The following is a 15,752-nucleotide window of genomic DNA, read 5'->3' as shown; positions in this document are numbered from 1 at the left end:
CCTTTTCTCTCTAATGGCAGCTAAGTATTCATACAGTATATTCAAAAATCTATCTTCTCTCCAGACTGGTTTATACTTCACATTTTTTAACTTAATGAAACTTTTCAGAAGTACAATGAGAGTCTGATGAGAGAATTCTTTCTCCTCAGTCATATGATTAAGCCATTATTTAGCTCACGCTTCAGCAGACAGAAGTTACAACCGTGAAATCTGTCACTTATTTTTATTGTACAAAATACAATATCACTTCTGCTATTTTCAAGTTGGTTACGTTGATCATGTCAGTAGGACTATTGTTATTGAGTCATAAACTACACATGGCAACACAGCCTAGCAACCCACATCAACACAACCTTTGGGTAATGATTAATATGATCACACCAGGGGGTGTAACGAATGACGTGAACCAGTCGGACTGTTGCGGATAGAGAATGAAAAGAGCTGACACGATTCCCTTTTCTTAATGATACGTTTTACACAATCTATTTCTATCTGAACATTTGTTTGCGTTGCACAGCCCTTGTCCAGCACTCTCTAGTTCAGCCACACAGTGAGGTGGAAGGGAACAAACGTTAATGTGTGTCATTAATCACTCACACATCTCTATTGTTAGCATGTAGCCGTAGATTTTGGTTGTCATTCACTGATATACTCTATGCAAGTGACGCGGCAAGTAGCATTGTAGTTTTTGAATTTTATAGGCTTTTTGAATGGTCTTCAATAGGCAAAACGTAGCGCAATTTTCTTCAGCGCAAAAACTTAATGAAAGGCATCTGGCAAAAGTAAATTAGTTCACAAACACTATTTTTGTAATATCTTATATGACTTTGTTTTCATGAATTTGATGATATAATCGTCAAGCCCATTCAAAAGCGGACAGAATTAATTCTCTATGTATGCCTCCGAAATGGCACCCTATTCCCTATATAGTGCACTACTGGACATTTTGAATGCACCCTTTGTCTGCATCTGAAAGATGGTACACTTGAATGGAGAAGGTCTCCTGTCCTGTCACAAACTTTCTCTCATTACCTCTCCTTATTCTATGGGCTTCTCCAAAAAGGTCAACATCATAACGAAAGATCAGTTCCTGAGTTGAGTCCCCTTCCAACTCCAGTCTTTTCAAAATAACTAAACCAGTGGTTCTCAATTCTCTCCTCAGGGACCCCCAGCTGTTCCAGAGGTACCACACCTGATTCAACTTGTCAATATACACAATAATAACACCTATGGAATTTTAACTGTATATGGCTAACCAGAATAAAAAGTTATCTCTGATTCTCCATGAAGGTTTGATAAATAACCATTAAAAAGGGTTCTATATAGAACCAAAAAGGATTGTAACGATAGCGTAACCCTTTTTAGTGTTATGTAGAACCTTTAAAAAAAAGTTATTTTTAGAAACTTAAGAAAGGTTTCTTTATAGCACCATAATAGTTACATGTAGAACCTTATGAGCATGGTTCTTTATAGAACCTTCAAAAAAGGGTTCTATGTAGCACCAAAATAGGATACACTATCGTTACGAGCCAAATAACTCTTATTTGGCACTATATAGAACCGTTTCTTTTTAGTGTGCAGTCCACATGGCACTTCAGCAGCTAATCAACTATCTGGCAGTCAGTGAGCCAACTAGCAGAACAACACGAGAACATGTCAAACAACCGAGAAAGAAATGATGAACATGAATATAAGATCACAAATCCTTTGTAATTCACAGAATCTATAGTGCCGCTAGTGCATTTGGCTCTACAGAACGGTTACACATACAGTAGATTTAGAAGAAGCCAGGTGACTTTGTGACACCATGTTGCCAGATTAGACATTAATGTGATATTTGCTTCGGGATCCAAAGTTCTGTAATTTTTATTTCTATGACGTCGATACGATCAATCATTAACTCAGCCTATTACTGCACCCTTTAATAGCTGCAAGTGGTAAACAGTGTGTCCTTGCCTGTAGATTCCTCATCCGTAATGAGTTAATTTACAGTGTCATAGGAATAACTTAATATTTTCCACATGTCTGAGGCAAAAGACGTCAGCAAATGTTCTGCCAACGTTCTGCAAATGTTCTTCTTTCAAGCTCTCAGTCATTGATTTGAAAAGAAACTCTTCATTCTCTAGAAATGTAATGGATCTTTTCAACCATATTTGGAGAATAAAGATGACCAATGTGCTGGAGTTTCTTATTCAGTAAACAGTTTTTCTCCATGCAATATGATAGTGTACGAGTTGTACTCAGTCGTTGACCGGTTCTGGAGAAGTTGGAGTGAAGGTTCCTGAGAATCTGGCCTATTCCTCATCCCGTGTGAAGAAGACCACCTTTATCGAGTAGATCGTATCCAAAATATAGATCACCAGGTTGATCACGGTCATGAACGTCACCACAACCAGATCGTCCCAGGAGCAGTGGGAACACGGAACGGGCCGGGGGTTGTTCTCGAAACCGTACAGCGGCCAGATGACCATGGCGGTCATGTACATCACCGTGGCCAGAATGTTATAGACCGTGAGTAGTTTGTCGAACGAGAAGGGAAAGAGCGACAGCAGCTGACTGACAGTGAGGAAGATGATGACGAGTGCGAAGATGAAGCAGAGGGAATAAACTGCCACGCACCACTGCAGTCCCGGGTACAACGAAAACCTTGCCGGATCCAGCGACGTGAAGATAATACAAGCCACCAGAGTCTCTAGTATCTTGAGGAGGCCCGGGACAGTGGACAGGAAGCCACTGATCTCACCGCCGGGCCGGAGGCGGGCCAACACCACCTCGCTGACGTACACTCCGAAACAGAGTATGGAGATGACAGTGGCGGCGATCTGGTGGTAGCAGGTGGGGCAGGTGAAGAAGGTGGGGTAGATGATGGAGGAGGTGAAACACATTAGTGTGGCTAGCATGGCGAAGGCCGTGGTGAAGTCATCCCAGGAGATGGGCACCTTGAGATGATGAGGAAATCATTAAGGTTATTTCTAGGGCCAAGAGTTTTCCTGAAAAATGTGTTTTCCTGAAAAACTTGCAACTACATCTACTACTGCTTTACAATAGAAATACATATTAGAAAGATATAAGACAGGTATGAAACGATACACGTAAGCTACAAATTCACCTCCCACCAATCTATTCCATCAAATCCAGACAGTAAACATCCCCCACCTTGGCGCTGAAGCGGGTGAACTCCATGATGAGGATGAAGAGGGAGAAGAAGCAGCAGAAGCACCAGGTGAACATGCACCAGGCCCAGTGTGTGGAGAGCACATGGCCTGCCGAGGCCACCAGACTGAAGGAGATACAGGTGAGGACCACCTCCACCATACGGATGATGCCCACCGGCAGGGTGAGAGACCTCAGGTCCAGGTTCACCATGATGAGATACGATTGAATGATCTATCTAGGGACTCTGCGTGACTGTTCACTCACCAAGGGTTCCTTGACTTTTTTGTTTAGCTAAAGTGTCTATTTTTCCTCTCTCTTTCATCTGGCTAATGTTCTTCTTTCTGTCTCTCTCCTTTGCTCGCTTTTAGCAAATGCACGTATTTCACGTTTGAATTAATTACTGATTCTATTCATTGTGATCAATTACTGTTGCCCTCTTAAAGTATTATATTCTCCTCTTAATGAAAGCTCACCCAGTAATTTTCTGCTGTGTCACTCTCTTCTCTCCACTGTGTCACCTTGACATCTCCACTCCTCTCTCTCCTTCCGTCTTTTACTCTATGTGCATTCCCCTGCTGAGTAAGGACCTTATAGTAAAGCAATACAATTCCAAGAGAGGTAAGACCTTCTCTTGTTCCTGCCTTATCCAAGTCTCCTTCCTCATGCTGTAGAGACCAGAGCATGCCTGTGTAGAGCAAAACTCCTCCCGTGTTTATGATGGTGTGTATCCCATAGAAATAGAATGAATAGAACAGGCCTCCCCATTCATGTCGATGATGGCATAATGCGTGGACTGTCGGCCATTGTGAGTGTACCCATAGGCTAGGTTGAAGATAACAAAGGTTAAGACAGCTTAATTATTAAATGCAGAAACGTTCTAAAATAAACAAATTCATTGGACCAGCGCCGGAATGAAAATGACTGGGAGAGAATGGTAGCAGTACAGAAAGTTCACCAACAAAGTGGAAAATAACTACAATCGTAGTGAATTGGAATCAGCATGGAATTGTTACATTGTCTTAACCTTTATTTTTTCGACATAGCCCATAGGAGCAAAGCAAGAAGTAAAAGCAGGAAGTGTACCAATCTGTGCTGTGATTTGTGAAATCAACTGACATTTAAAAAAATAAACATTTCATTGCACGAGCAACATCACTTAGCATCATTGGAATGAACATTTTACATTACCATGGAAATAATTGCATCACAATACCAGGCAGCCATTGCGAGTGTACCGATGAGTTTAGAGGCTCCAAGCCCATTCTGTTCATTTTATTTCTATGGTGTATCCTGCCCTCTCTTGGATTTATTGCACGTTTTACGACCCAGATTCAAGGAGCTCATTGGACGCCGGTCCAGTCTTATCTGGCTCGCCCACACCACACATACTGGACTCTGGTCTCTGTCTAAGGTGAACTTCAATACAAACCCCATCCCTGGGAGTGGGACCATATCAGACCTGTGTTCAAGTAAGATTTGAAATCTTTCAAATACTTTGAGCATTTGATTGAGTCTGCTTGGAAAGCCAGATGGGTGGGGTTTGAACCTTTGGGACTATTCTATTGGATACATTGTGTCAGGTAAGCTCAATCAAGCACAGCTAAAGTATTTGAAAGATTTCAGATACTATTTGAACCCAGCTCTGGTCCAAATGCACATCCCCCAAACAGGGAAACCCATGCTTGTGTAAGTAACCTCACGTTTGTTCAATTCAGTGTTCCTAACTTGACTGAAGTCCTTTTTTGACACTTGACAGCTATTGACTGATGTCCTCATCCATGTTCTTGAGAAAGGGAGAGAAAGAGAGGCAGGGAAGGGGTAGGAGTGGTAGGCAAATAATTTGTAGAAGCGCTATTCTGTTTCCACTGACAATAGAAATCGAATAGTGTTCTGGTTGATAAAGCTAATACAATATGCATACTACTGCCCAAGCTCAGAGTGTACCATACCAACTTTTAATTTAACGCACCAGATATTTCCAGACACTTACAAAATGCATTAGATTTGGATTCCCTGGTGCCACTAAATATTGTTGGTGCATTGCCTAGCTCTCTCTCTATTGATTTATACCCTCATATCCTTCTTTTTCCTGCTCCTCTCTCTATATACTCCTCCTCTCCCTGTCCCTCTTCTCTCTCTCTCTCTCTCTCTCTCTCTCTCTCTCTCTCTATTTCTCTCTCTCTTTGTCTCCCACTCTCACTTCTCCCTCTCTCTCTCTGCCTCATCCATCTTTCACTTTTACCTCCCTCTTGATCTGTGCCAAGGAGACAGCAGCAACATAACTTCATTTATCTTTTGAATAAATCAATAATCCCTGTCAAAGGTAACATGACAGACAAAAAGATGTGGACATAAAAGACCTTGACTTCATTACCATAATCACATCAGGAACCTCCATCATTCTGCTGGCTTTTGTTTTGGAACAATGATTCTTCATTCGTCACTTAACTTAATTTCTCTTTTCAAGGAAGGAATAACCCCTGCCATATGTATCACAAAACAAAGTGTGGACATTGAAGACCTTGACATCATTACCATAAACAGATCAGGAACCATAATTATTCTGCTGTCTTTTTATAAATAATAATTTGTTTTGCAGCCTCAGAATGGCCCAATACGTTCCCTATCAAATCAAATCTGTGGTAAACCACGGTCCGTGAGGGATTGTGTAAGAGAGTGATGTCATCCAGGTGGGACGGAGCGGAGTGTGGTTGAGACTTATCTCGCTCTCGGCTTCCCCTCCGCACTCAGTAAACACAGAAAGAGACATGAAAGCAAAGCCCAGGGCCGGACCTCGACATCCCACGCCATTTCATCCAATGGGCCTCTCATAGCAGACACACCCTAGCAAACAGGGAGAGGAAGGGAGCATTGCTAAATGTCCTTTCCCAGTGTTGTAGAAACAGAATAGGTGTTACAGTAAATAAATAAATAAAATATGATTCTTATGGACTTTTAAGCAAATGTTTTCTTTATTTTATTGTTATATAACATTAAAACAATTTAGTCACATGTCAGCTAAATTTTCAAATGTCAATAGTTATGTGTACCTATTCAGATTCATGTTTGAGCTGAATTCTGTCATATCTGTCTGGACTGTGTGTTTGTCAAGATTAGATTAGGTACAGTAGACGCATGAGGAGAATGAGGGAGAGACAGAGACAGAGACAGAGACAGAGACAGAGACAGAGACAGAGACAGAGACAGAGTCCTAGATTCAATCAGTTCAGCGTTAACCCGTGATAACCGACAACTGCATAGCAGATCTGTTAGTTTTTTGGCCATGACGAAGGTGTAACTGCGTTGGAGCTGTCAAATCAGTAAAAACAATGATCAGCTATGCAGTTGTCACTTATCGGGGGTTAACGCTGAATTGAATGAATCAAGGCCAGAGTGACAGAGATAAAATGGAGAACAGAATAAGAGAAGAAAATGAACATATCATGAACAGCTCTTTGATCTTTCTATTTGCTTTTGATTACAGCCCATGTGGACTGAATAGGGTGCACTGCATGGTTCCTTGTGTAGTTTAAAGACATGAGATGGGAAGAAAAAATATAAGTTGAATCTACGTACGGATCCAAGCATTCCAGAACTTTCTTATCCACCTCATGGTTTGTGAATTGCTAGCAGAATTATAACCCCATTTTATGCATGATGAAGCATTATCATTCACATGTAATCTTGCCAAGTAAAACAGTTATTATCCACCATACAGAAACATTCTATCAATACGAATGAGTGTTCCAAAAAAACAGCATGGTTACAGTTAGCTGTATTCATACAAAAGCAAAGTTCAGTCTATCGTTTAAGATCCGGCACTGTGTTTCAGGGCCAGTGCTCAGGTTGGATAAGGTGGGTGACCTTTGACCTTTGACCTATGCCGGGGTGACGAAGAACACCAGCCTGAAAGAGTAGACCGTGTCCACGATGTAAACCACAAGGTTGAAACAGGTCATGAATGCCACTACGACCTGGTTATCCCAGTCGCAGGAGCGGCCACACCCGCTGGGTCTGCTGTGGTTGTTCTGGAAGCTATAGAGAGGCCATATCACCACGCACGTCATGTACATCAGCACGGCCAGCACGTTGTAGCCCGTCAGCACCTTGTCGAACGGGAACGGGAAGAGCGACAGCAGGCGGCATATAGTAAAGAGGATGATGATGAGGGCGAAGATGAAACATAGCGAATAGACCGCCACGCACCACTGGAGCCCTGGAAACTGCGAGTAGAGGCGGTGGTCCAGCGAGATGAAGATGATGCAGGCCACGAAGGCCTCGAGGACCTTGAGGAGGCCTGGGACGGTGGAGAGGAAGCCGCTGATCTCGCCGGGTTTGGCCCGGGTCAGGCCCACCTCCGTGGCGTACAAGATGAAGGCCAGGCAGGAAGTGACGGTGGCAGCGATCTGCTTCCCGCAGGATACACAGGTGAAGAAGGTGGGGTAGATGATGGAGGCAGCCAGCACCTGTTAAAGCCCAAGACAATGGATGATGATGATGGATGAATAACAACAATGGAATAGGATGACAACATCGGAGTTTAAAGGCAATAACATGGAATGTCAGTGGACTTCATTTACCCATTAAAGTTGTCAAAGTGCTATGGGTGTCACCTTTTACCTCCACTTCATCTACTACCAATGTAGCTCCTACTCAATAAATCATCCCAAAATGTTGGCAAAGCTACACAAACTCCAACGCACTCCTTAAGGGTTAAAACCTTTCCTTTTATTGCATTTATCTAATTTCCTCACTGATCTGACTAGAGAGGTGATGTATGGACTACACAAGAGCCAAAGATAGATTAGCTGCCTTGCTGTTGTAACATACTGAAGATGAAATCATCACTTGATCAATAACTCGTTCTAGTTCAGTGGAAGTAGCAATTAGAAATTACTATTGATACATCGGTATCTGCTGGCATGTATGTCTCAGTTTAAGTTCATTTGCAATTAGTGTGAAAGTAAATTTACAGACACGACTAGCAATTGCTTCCATTATTGGATCGACCAACAACTCTAAGTGGTACTAAAATATTGCATGTTTCATTTAACCACTGTGTTCATGTACAGTATGATAACAACAACTGGCTGTCCAAGGTCCAGTGCTGGATCCTCACTCTAGATAAGTGCATTATATACATGTAAAAAAGTAAGTAGCCTTGTCTCATCCAGAACAGCCCATAGGGCAGGAACCTAACTCCTGTTTCTGAAGCATGAAGCAGTGTGATGTACAAGTACACCTCCTCGACAGGAGTCTAGTCTATCGCAGGGAAGATTGATGTGTAATCTCCCCAAAATGTCCTATTCATTGATTTACAGTTACACAAAAGTAAACTACACACAACCATCTCTTCTCTAGTTTTGAATGCCTATATTGTCTCTAATGTAACTCTCACACATTGACACTAATACGTAGGTATGTGATCTTGATTCTACCCCTTCTGGTCTAACTCACAGACAGAAGACGGCGTGGGCGTTACCCACCATGAGCGTGGCCAGCATGGCGAAGGCGGTGGTGAAGTCGTCCCAGGAGACGGGTACACGGGCATGGAGGGTGGTGAACTCCATGATGAGGATGAGGAGGGTGACAAAGCAACAGAAGACCCAGGTGAACATGCACCAGGCCCAGTAGGATGAGCTGAAGTGACCCACCGAGGCCACCAGGCTGAAGGAGATACAGGTGAGGACCACCTCCAGCATTCTCACGATGCCCACAGGCACCGTCAGGGTACGCGTGTCCAGGGTCACCATGGCGATGCTAGTTCTAGTCAGATCCGGGTGTCGTGTACGGTACGGTAAGGCGGTTATACCCTTTAACCTACTGAAACCGACTGTAGATGGCTGTTTTTTGTTTTCTCACCAATGTTTTTTTCCCCCTGTCGATCTCTTTGGTCCTATTCAGAAACAGTCAGTACTACGATATTCTTCCACTTCCTTGGACAGCTCTCTCTCTCTCTCTGAGCTCTCCCTGCCCCTCTCCCTGACTTGACTCAAAAACAAATATTTCTCTACTTCTTTCTCTCTCACACCTCTCTCTGACACTCTCTGTCAGTCTCTTCAGGCTTCCTTCTTCCGATCTGATCTATATTCTCCTCCTGTATGTGATCCTCCTGTATGTGATCCTCTTGTATGTGATCCTCCTGTATGTGATCCTCTGTAAAGTCTGGACTACTCTCACAGGGCCACATTAGGAATGCAGAGAAGGGCGTAGACTGCCTGCCACTACCTCTACTACCTTAACAGGACTTCCTCAAATGGTCATCAGGTGTGTGTGTGTGCGTGTGTGTGTGTGTGTGTGTGTCAAGCCCCGGATGTCAATGCTGTGTGCTCATGAAATAGGGTGTAGTCGGTCACCCTTTTCTTATCAGTAAAAGTGAATAATACCTTAGTCATTTAAGAAGTAAATATACTGAGCTGATCTTGCTGTGTATCATACCATGTACTGTCGCCTACTGTATAATGTATACGATACGATATACTTTATTGTCCAGTTACATTCATTTCTTGACGTCAGCATACAAATACACAAACACAACACAAGATATTACATGCAGTACAGAAACACTGGAAAGTTAGCACACAACACACACATTTACATTTTCACATATTCAAAGTCTCTGCGGCCTACTGTCCGACCATGTATTGTGCCTGCATCTGTCCTATGTCCCACTGTTCAGCATCCTACATCTGTCCTATGTCCCACTGTTCAGCATCCTATATCTGTCCTATGTCCCACTGTTCAGCATCCTACATCTGTCCTATGTCCCACTGTTCAGCATCCTACATCTGTCCTATGTCCCACTGTTCAGCATCCTACATCTGTCCTATGTCCCACTGTTCAACATCCTATATCTGTCCTATGTCCCACTGTTCAGCATCCTATATCTGTCCTATGTCCCACTGTTCAGCATCCTATATCTGTCCTATGTCCCACTGTTCAGCATCCTACATCTGTCCTATGTCCCACTGTTCAGCATCCTTATCTGTCCTATGTCCCACTGTTCAGCATCCTACATATGTCCTATGTCCCACTGTTCAGCTTCCTACATCTGTCCTATGTCCTACTGTTCAGCAGCCTGATGGCTGATGGAATGAAACTTGCCCTGCTCCTATTCTTGCTGAACAGTGGGACCCTTAATCTCCTTCTGGAGGCCAGCAGCTCAAAACATTGGGTAAGATTGTGTGTAGGGTCCTTTATGATGCGCTTGGCCTTGTCTATCATAGAGGCCCTGAAGCCCCCTGCACTGCAGCCCACAGAGCTTGGACCCCAGGTTTACAGTCCTCCTGAGGATACCCATATTGGCCACTGACAGCCCAGCGTACCAGGCCAGGAAACAAAAAGTCAGCACACTCTCTATATGACAGGTGTAGTAGTCGTTGTTCGTATTTTTTCACGTTTGAGAAACATGGATAAACGTCTAATTCTGATGTGAGATTGTGAGAGCCGGTAGGTTATTGCCCCAGTCATGAGATGTACACAGAAGGGATGTACACAGAAGGGATGTTGTGTTGTTGAACATGGCATACGGCCCCCTGTTCAGCAGGAAGTCCAGCACCCACAAGGTAATGCTGGGGTCCACCTGTAGGTGGGAGAGTTTATCACAGACAAGGTGAGGCTTCATGCAGTTAAAAGCAGAGGAGAAGTCCAGGAAAAGGATGAGCACATAAGAGTGAGGCAGGTGTGTCACGGCACTGTGCAACACCATCAGGACTGCAGCCCCCACTGATCTGTTCTTCCTGTATGCAAACTGCATTGGGTCAAGGGCTCTGTCCACATGAGACCTGAGACGTGTGAGTATCAAGCGCTCAAGGCACTTCACAGCAACTGATTTTAACGCCACAGGACAATAGTCAATCAGCTCCGCCTTTGGAACTGGTCGGATCTCAGAGGTCTTTCAGAGTGACACACTAAGTATGACAGTAGTACACAGTTGGTTTCTCATTTAGTGACATCACTCTGTCCTGTGTTTGTTGACATTTGACATTCTGGTCTCGAACACTCCAGGGTGAAGTTACAGTTCTAGGATCAGCTTCCCCTCCACCAATCATAACCTTAAAGGAAAATCAACTCAAAAACGATGTTTAGTTTTTTGTTTCATTAGTCCACTTTAGTCCCAAAATGTTTTGCATGTCATCAGTCAAGTTTAAGATATTGGACTTTCAAGATGAAATAATGTCACTGCAAAATCATGATGAATACCAGAAGATAGTTTGAGTGGAGTTTTAACTAAAGATCAGTGTCTAGGGGCAACTTGACCCTACTCCTGGTCTCGAACAGAGCCCAACCACCTGTGGATCTGTCCAATAACAAAGGGAGGGAGGGAGAGGAACATGACAACACCTCGCTTAACGTCCCTGACCCTCTTCTCTCATACCTCAGAAATATAAAAAATCCATCCAGCTAATTAGACTTATACCATTCAGCTCACTCCAATATACATGATTCACTGTGGGTCAATGCAGTGTTTTTTATGGCAAATCTCCCCATGGACATCTACAGTAGGTTAAGATATAATGGATTGTGTCTCTTGCTATTTTTGAGAACCACTTTTCCTCACAGAGACTCGATGCAAAGCCCACAGACACACCCGATGCAAAGCCCACAGACACACCCGATGCAAAGCCCACAGACACACCCGATGCAAAGCCCACAGACACACCCGATGCAAAGCCCACAGACACACCCAATGCAAAGCCCACCGACACACCCGATGCAAAGCCCACAGACACACCCGATGCAAAGCCAACAGACACGACTCATCTCAGCATCATTGGACAGCTGTGAGACCAAACGTTCTCTTTGAGAGTTGACCTGAAATAGAAACTTCTGACTTTGTTCTGGAGCGTTCCTGTAACTTACAGTGGGGAAAAAAAGTATTTAGTCAGCCACCAATTGTGCAAGTTCTCCCACTTAAAAACATGAGAGAGGCCTGTAATTTTCATCATAGGTACACGTCAACTATGACAGACAAATTGAGATTTTTTTTCTCCTGAAAATCACATTGTAGGATTTTTAATGAGTTTATTTGCAAATTATGGTGGAAAATAAGTATTTGGTCACCTACAAACAAGCAAGATTTCTGGCTCTCACAGACCTGTAACTTCTTCTTTAAGAGGCTCCTCTGTCCTCCACTCGTTACCTGTATTAATGGCACCTGTTTGAACTTGTTATCAGTATAAAAGACACCTGTCCACAACCTCAAACAGTCACACTCCAAACTCCACTATGGCCAAGACCAAAGAGCTGTCAAAGGACACCAGAAACAAAATTGTAGACCTGCACCAGGCTGGGAAGACTGAATCTGCAATAGGTAAGCAGCTTGGTTTGAAGAAATCAACTGTGGGAGCAATTATTAGGAAATGGAAGACATACAAGACCACTGATAATCTCCCTCGATCTGGGGCTCCACGCAAGATCTCACCCCGTGGGGTCAAAATGATCACAAGAACGGTGAGCAAAAATCCCAGAACCACACGGGGGGACCTAGTGAATGACCTGCAGAGAGCTGGGACCAAAGTAACAAAGCCTACCATCAGTAACACACTACGCCGCCAGGGACTCAAATCCTGCAGTGCCAGACGTGTCCCCCTGCTTAAGCCAGTACATGTCCAGGCCCGTCTGAAGTTTGCTAGAGTGCATTTGGATGATCCAGAAGAGGATTGGGAGAATGTCATATGGTCAGATGAAACCAAAATATAACTTTTTGGTAAAAACTCAACTCGTCGTGTTTGGAGGACAAAGAATGGTGAGTTGCATCCAAAGAACACCATACCTACTGTGAAGCATGGGGGTGGAAACATCATGCTTTGGGGCTGTTTTTCTGCAAAAGGACCAGGACGACTGATCCGTGTAAAGGAAAGAATGAATGGGGCCATGTATCGTGAGATTTTGAGTGAAAACCTCCTTCCATCAGCAAGGGCATTGAAGATGAAACGTGGCTGGGTCTTTCAGCATGACAATGATCCCAAACACACCGCCCGGGCAACGAAGGAGTGGCTTCGTAAGAAGCATTTCAAGGTCCTGGAGTGGCCTAGCCAGTCTCCAGATCTCAACCCCATAGAAAATCTTTGGAGGGAGTTGAAAGTCTGTGTTGCCCAGCGACAGCCCCAAAACATCACTGCTCTAGAGGAGATCTGCATGGAGGAATGGGCCAAAATACCAGCAACAGTGTGTGAAAACCTTGTGAAGACTTACAGAAAACGTTTGACCTGTGTCATTGCCAACAAAGGGTATATAACAAAGTATTGAGAAACTTTTGTTATTGACCAAATACTTATTTTCCACCATAATTTGCAAATAAATTCATAAAAAATCCTACAATGGTGACATTGGACAAATGACCAATGTCACCATTCCCATAGAGGAGAAAAGAATTAATACAAATTCATACTGGATATTCATACATGTATTCATTACATTCGACTGCTGTTACACTCCTTGTCCCATTCACTGATAACATCAGCCCTCTGTTACACAGTCTGCCTCTACAATAACAAGAACCCAGCCAGAACCAAGGAGCATCGGGATTATCAGGAATATTCTCCATTCGCAACACTCCATCTTCCCACCCCTGGAAGCCAAAACATCTCCGCTTCTCTTCCTCCTGTAATGAACTCTGTTTGTCTCACAGAAGGTTCTAGAATGGAAACATCTGGCTCCATCAGAGTTATGTGTGTGTGTGTGTGTGTGTGTGTGTGTGTGTGTGTGTGTGTGTGTGTGTGTGTGTGTGTGTGTGTGTGTGTGTGTGTGTGTCTGTGTGTGTCTGTGTGTGTCTGTGTGTGTCTGTGTGTGTCTGTGTGTGTGTGCACGCATGTGTCGTGTGTGCTTGTGTGTGATAGAGAAAAAGAGAAAGAGAAAGAGAAAGAGAAAGAGAGCGAGAGAGAGAGAGAGAGAGAGAGAGAGAGAGAGAGAGAGAGAGAGAGAGAGAGAGAGAGAGAAGAGTGTGTGGGTGAGGGAGGGAGGGAGGGAGGGAGGGAGAGGGAGATTGGAAGAAAAAGAGGGAAAGAGACAGGGCTAAAGATGGGCATAAACTTCAATGTATGATAGAAACACACACTTAATGTTACACACTGAAACAGTCATAACTGATGCACAAACTGCAACAACATACACAACATAAACATTCACATACACACACAAAAATTTATTCTGTCACTGAAGCACTAACACAGACAGACATACACTGCCACACCAACACACACACAAACACACACACGTGACGCAGTACACTCCACTTTACCCCACACTAACTCCTACACACTGTGACCCACACACCCACCTACAGTGTCCATGCAGGACACACACTGCAGCAGTCATCAGGTGTATGACAGCTCTCCTCTATTTATCTGCTGGGATTCTCTGCTTGTTTCCTGTAGTTCTGAACTCATTACTGACTGTGGTGACCTCCATTCCTCCCACACACCTCTACAGAGTCCTGCAGGCATACTGGGTGGGTTTGTAGACTATGTTACAGAGTCCTGCAGGCATACTGGGTGGGTTTGTAGACTATATTACAGAGTCCTGCAGGCATACTGGGTGGGTTTGTAGAATATGTTACAGTGGGTTATCTGTGTGAATGGGGTTTTGCATTCAACATAGCAGTTTCTCTATTTTGGCCCACTGACTCCAAGACACCTCTGTATATGTAAAAGAATGGGAGCACAATCTTCTTGTTACCAGTCCTCTCTCTCTCTGTCAACTTATTTTAAAAATGTATACCATTCATACTGAAGTTGGGAGATGGCACCTCCATTGTAAACTTTGTCAGTGCTTCTCCTCCCTACTTGACAGTCTTGGATGTCAGCGATTTTAGAAATTGACAGATTTGATAACAACTTTGAGAGGAGGGAAGAGGAGGGAAACTTGTCTCCTATGGACAGTGAGGAGGATAAGGTGAGGGATGACGTTGTGGAGGTGGAGGGAGGGAAGGAGGGAGGAAGAGAGTCATAGAACAGCACTCTGCTGGTCTGCTGTGACCTGATAATGTGCTACTCTTTCTCTCTGTGAGGAAAATAGAGCACACAGACTTCTCTCTCCCCCCTCTCTCCCCCCCCCCCCCCCCCCCCCTCCACCCCTCTTTCCCTCTCCCCCCTCTCTCTCTCTCTCATGTAAACCTTACTGTAAAATCACCATCAATTAGGCTGCTTAGATCTTTATTTATCCATCAATTAGGCTGCTTAGACATCAGGTACAGCATCTCTCTCCATCCCTGTCTCTCTCTCTCCCCCATCCCTTTCTCTCTCCATCAATCAAGGTCAGATGTAATGTTAATGTGAGAACATGCTCAGAAGAGTGTAGGGCTGAAAACGGGACGTCGAGGAGAATTTAAATTATTCACATCTGCCGTGAACCTGCTGTCATGTTGGACAAATGACCAATGTCACCATTCCCATAGAGGAGCAAAGAATGAATACAAAGAAATACTCTGTATTCATACATATATTCATAACATCAGATTGCTGTTACACTCCTGGTTCCATTCACTGATAATGTCATCCCTCTGTTACACAGTCTGCCTCTACAATAACAAGAACCCAGCCAGAACCAAGGAGCATCGGGATTATCAAGAATATTCTCCATTCGCAACACTCCCT

At 43.9% G+C, this 15,752-nt stretch overlaps 1 protein-coding gene across 1 annotated transcript; it reads right to left on the bottom strand.

The window, feature by feature from the left end:
- Positions 1–206: 206 nt before the first annotated feature.
- Positions 207–8,909, bottom strand: LOC311139801 (uncharacterized protein; the record flags this gene model as incomplete). The annotated part of the gene is made up of 4 exons (XM_084174757.1): positions 207–2,939; positions 3,157–3,387; positions 7,038–7,622; positions 8,643–8,909. The coding sequence occupies 4 exons, from the start codon at positions 8,907–8,909 to the stop codon at positions 2,295–2,297; spliced, it is 1,728 nt and encodes a 575-aa protein (XP_084030883.1). The 3' UTR covers positions 207–2,294.
- Positions 8,910–15,752: the final 6,843 nt, after the last annotated feature.

The sequence above is a fragment of the Coregonus lavaretus genome (genome assembly GCF_964263955.1).
Source record: "Coregonus lavaretus genome assembly, chromosome: 2".
Taxonomy (NCBI): domain Eukaryota; kingdom Metazoa; phylum Chordata; class Actinopteri; order Salmoniformes; family Salmonidae; genus Coregonus; species Coregonus lavaretus.
This window is presented reverse-complemented; position numbering and strand designations above follow the sequence as displayed.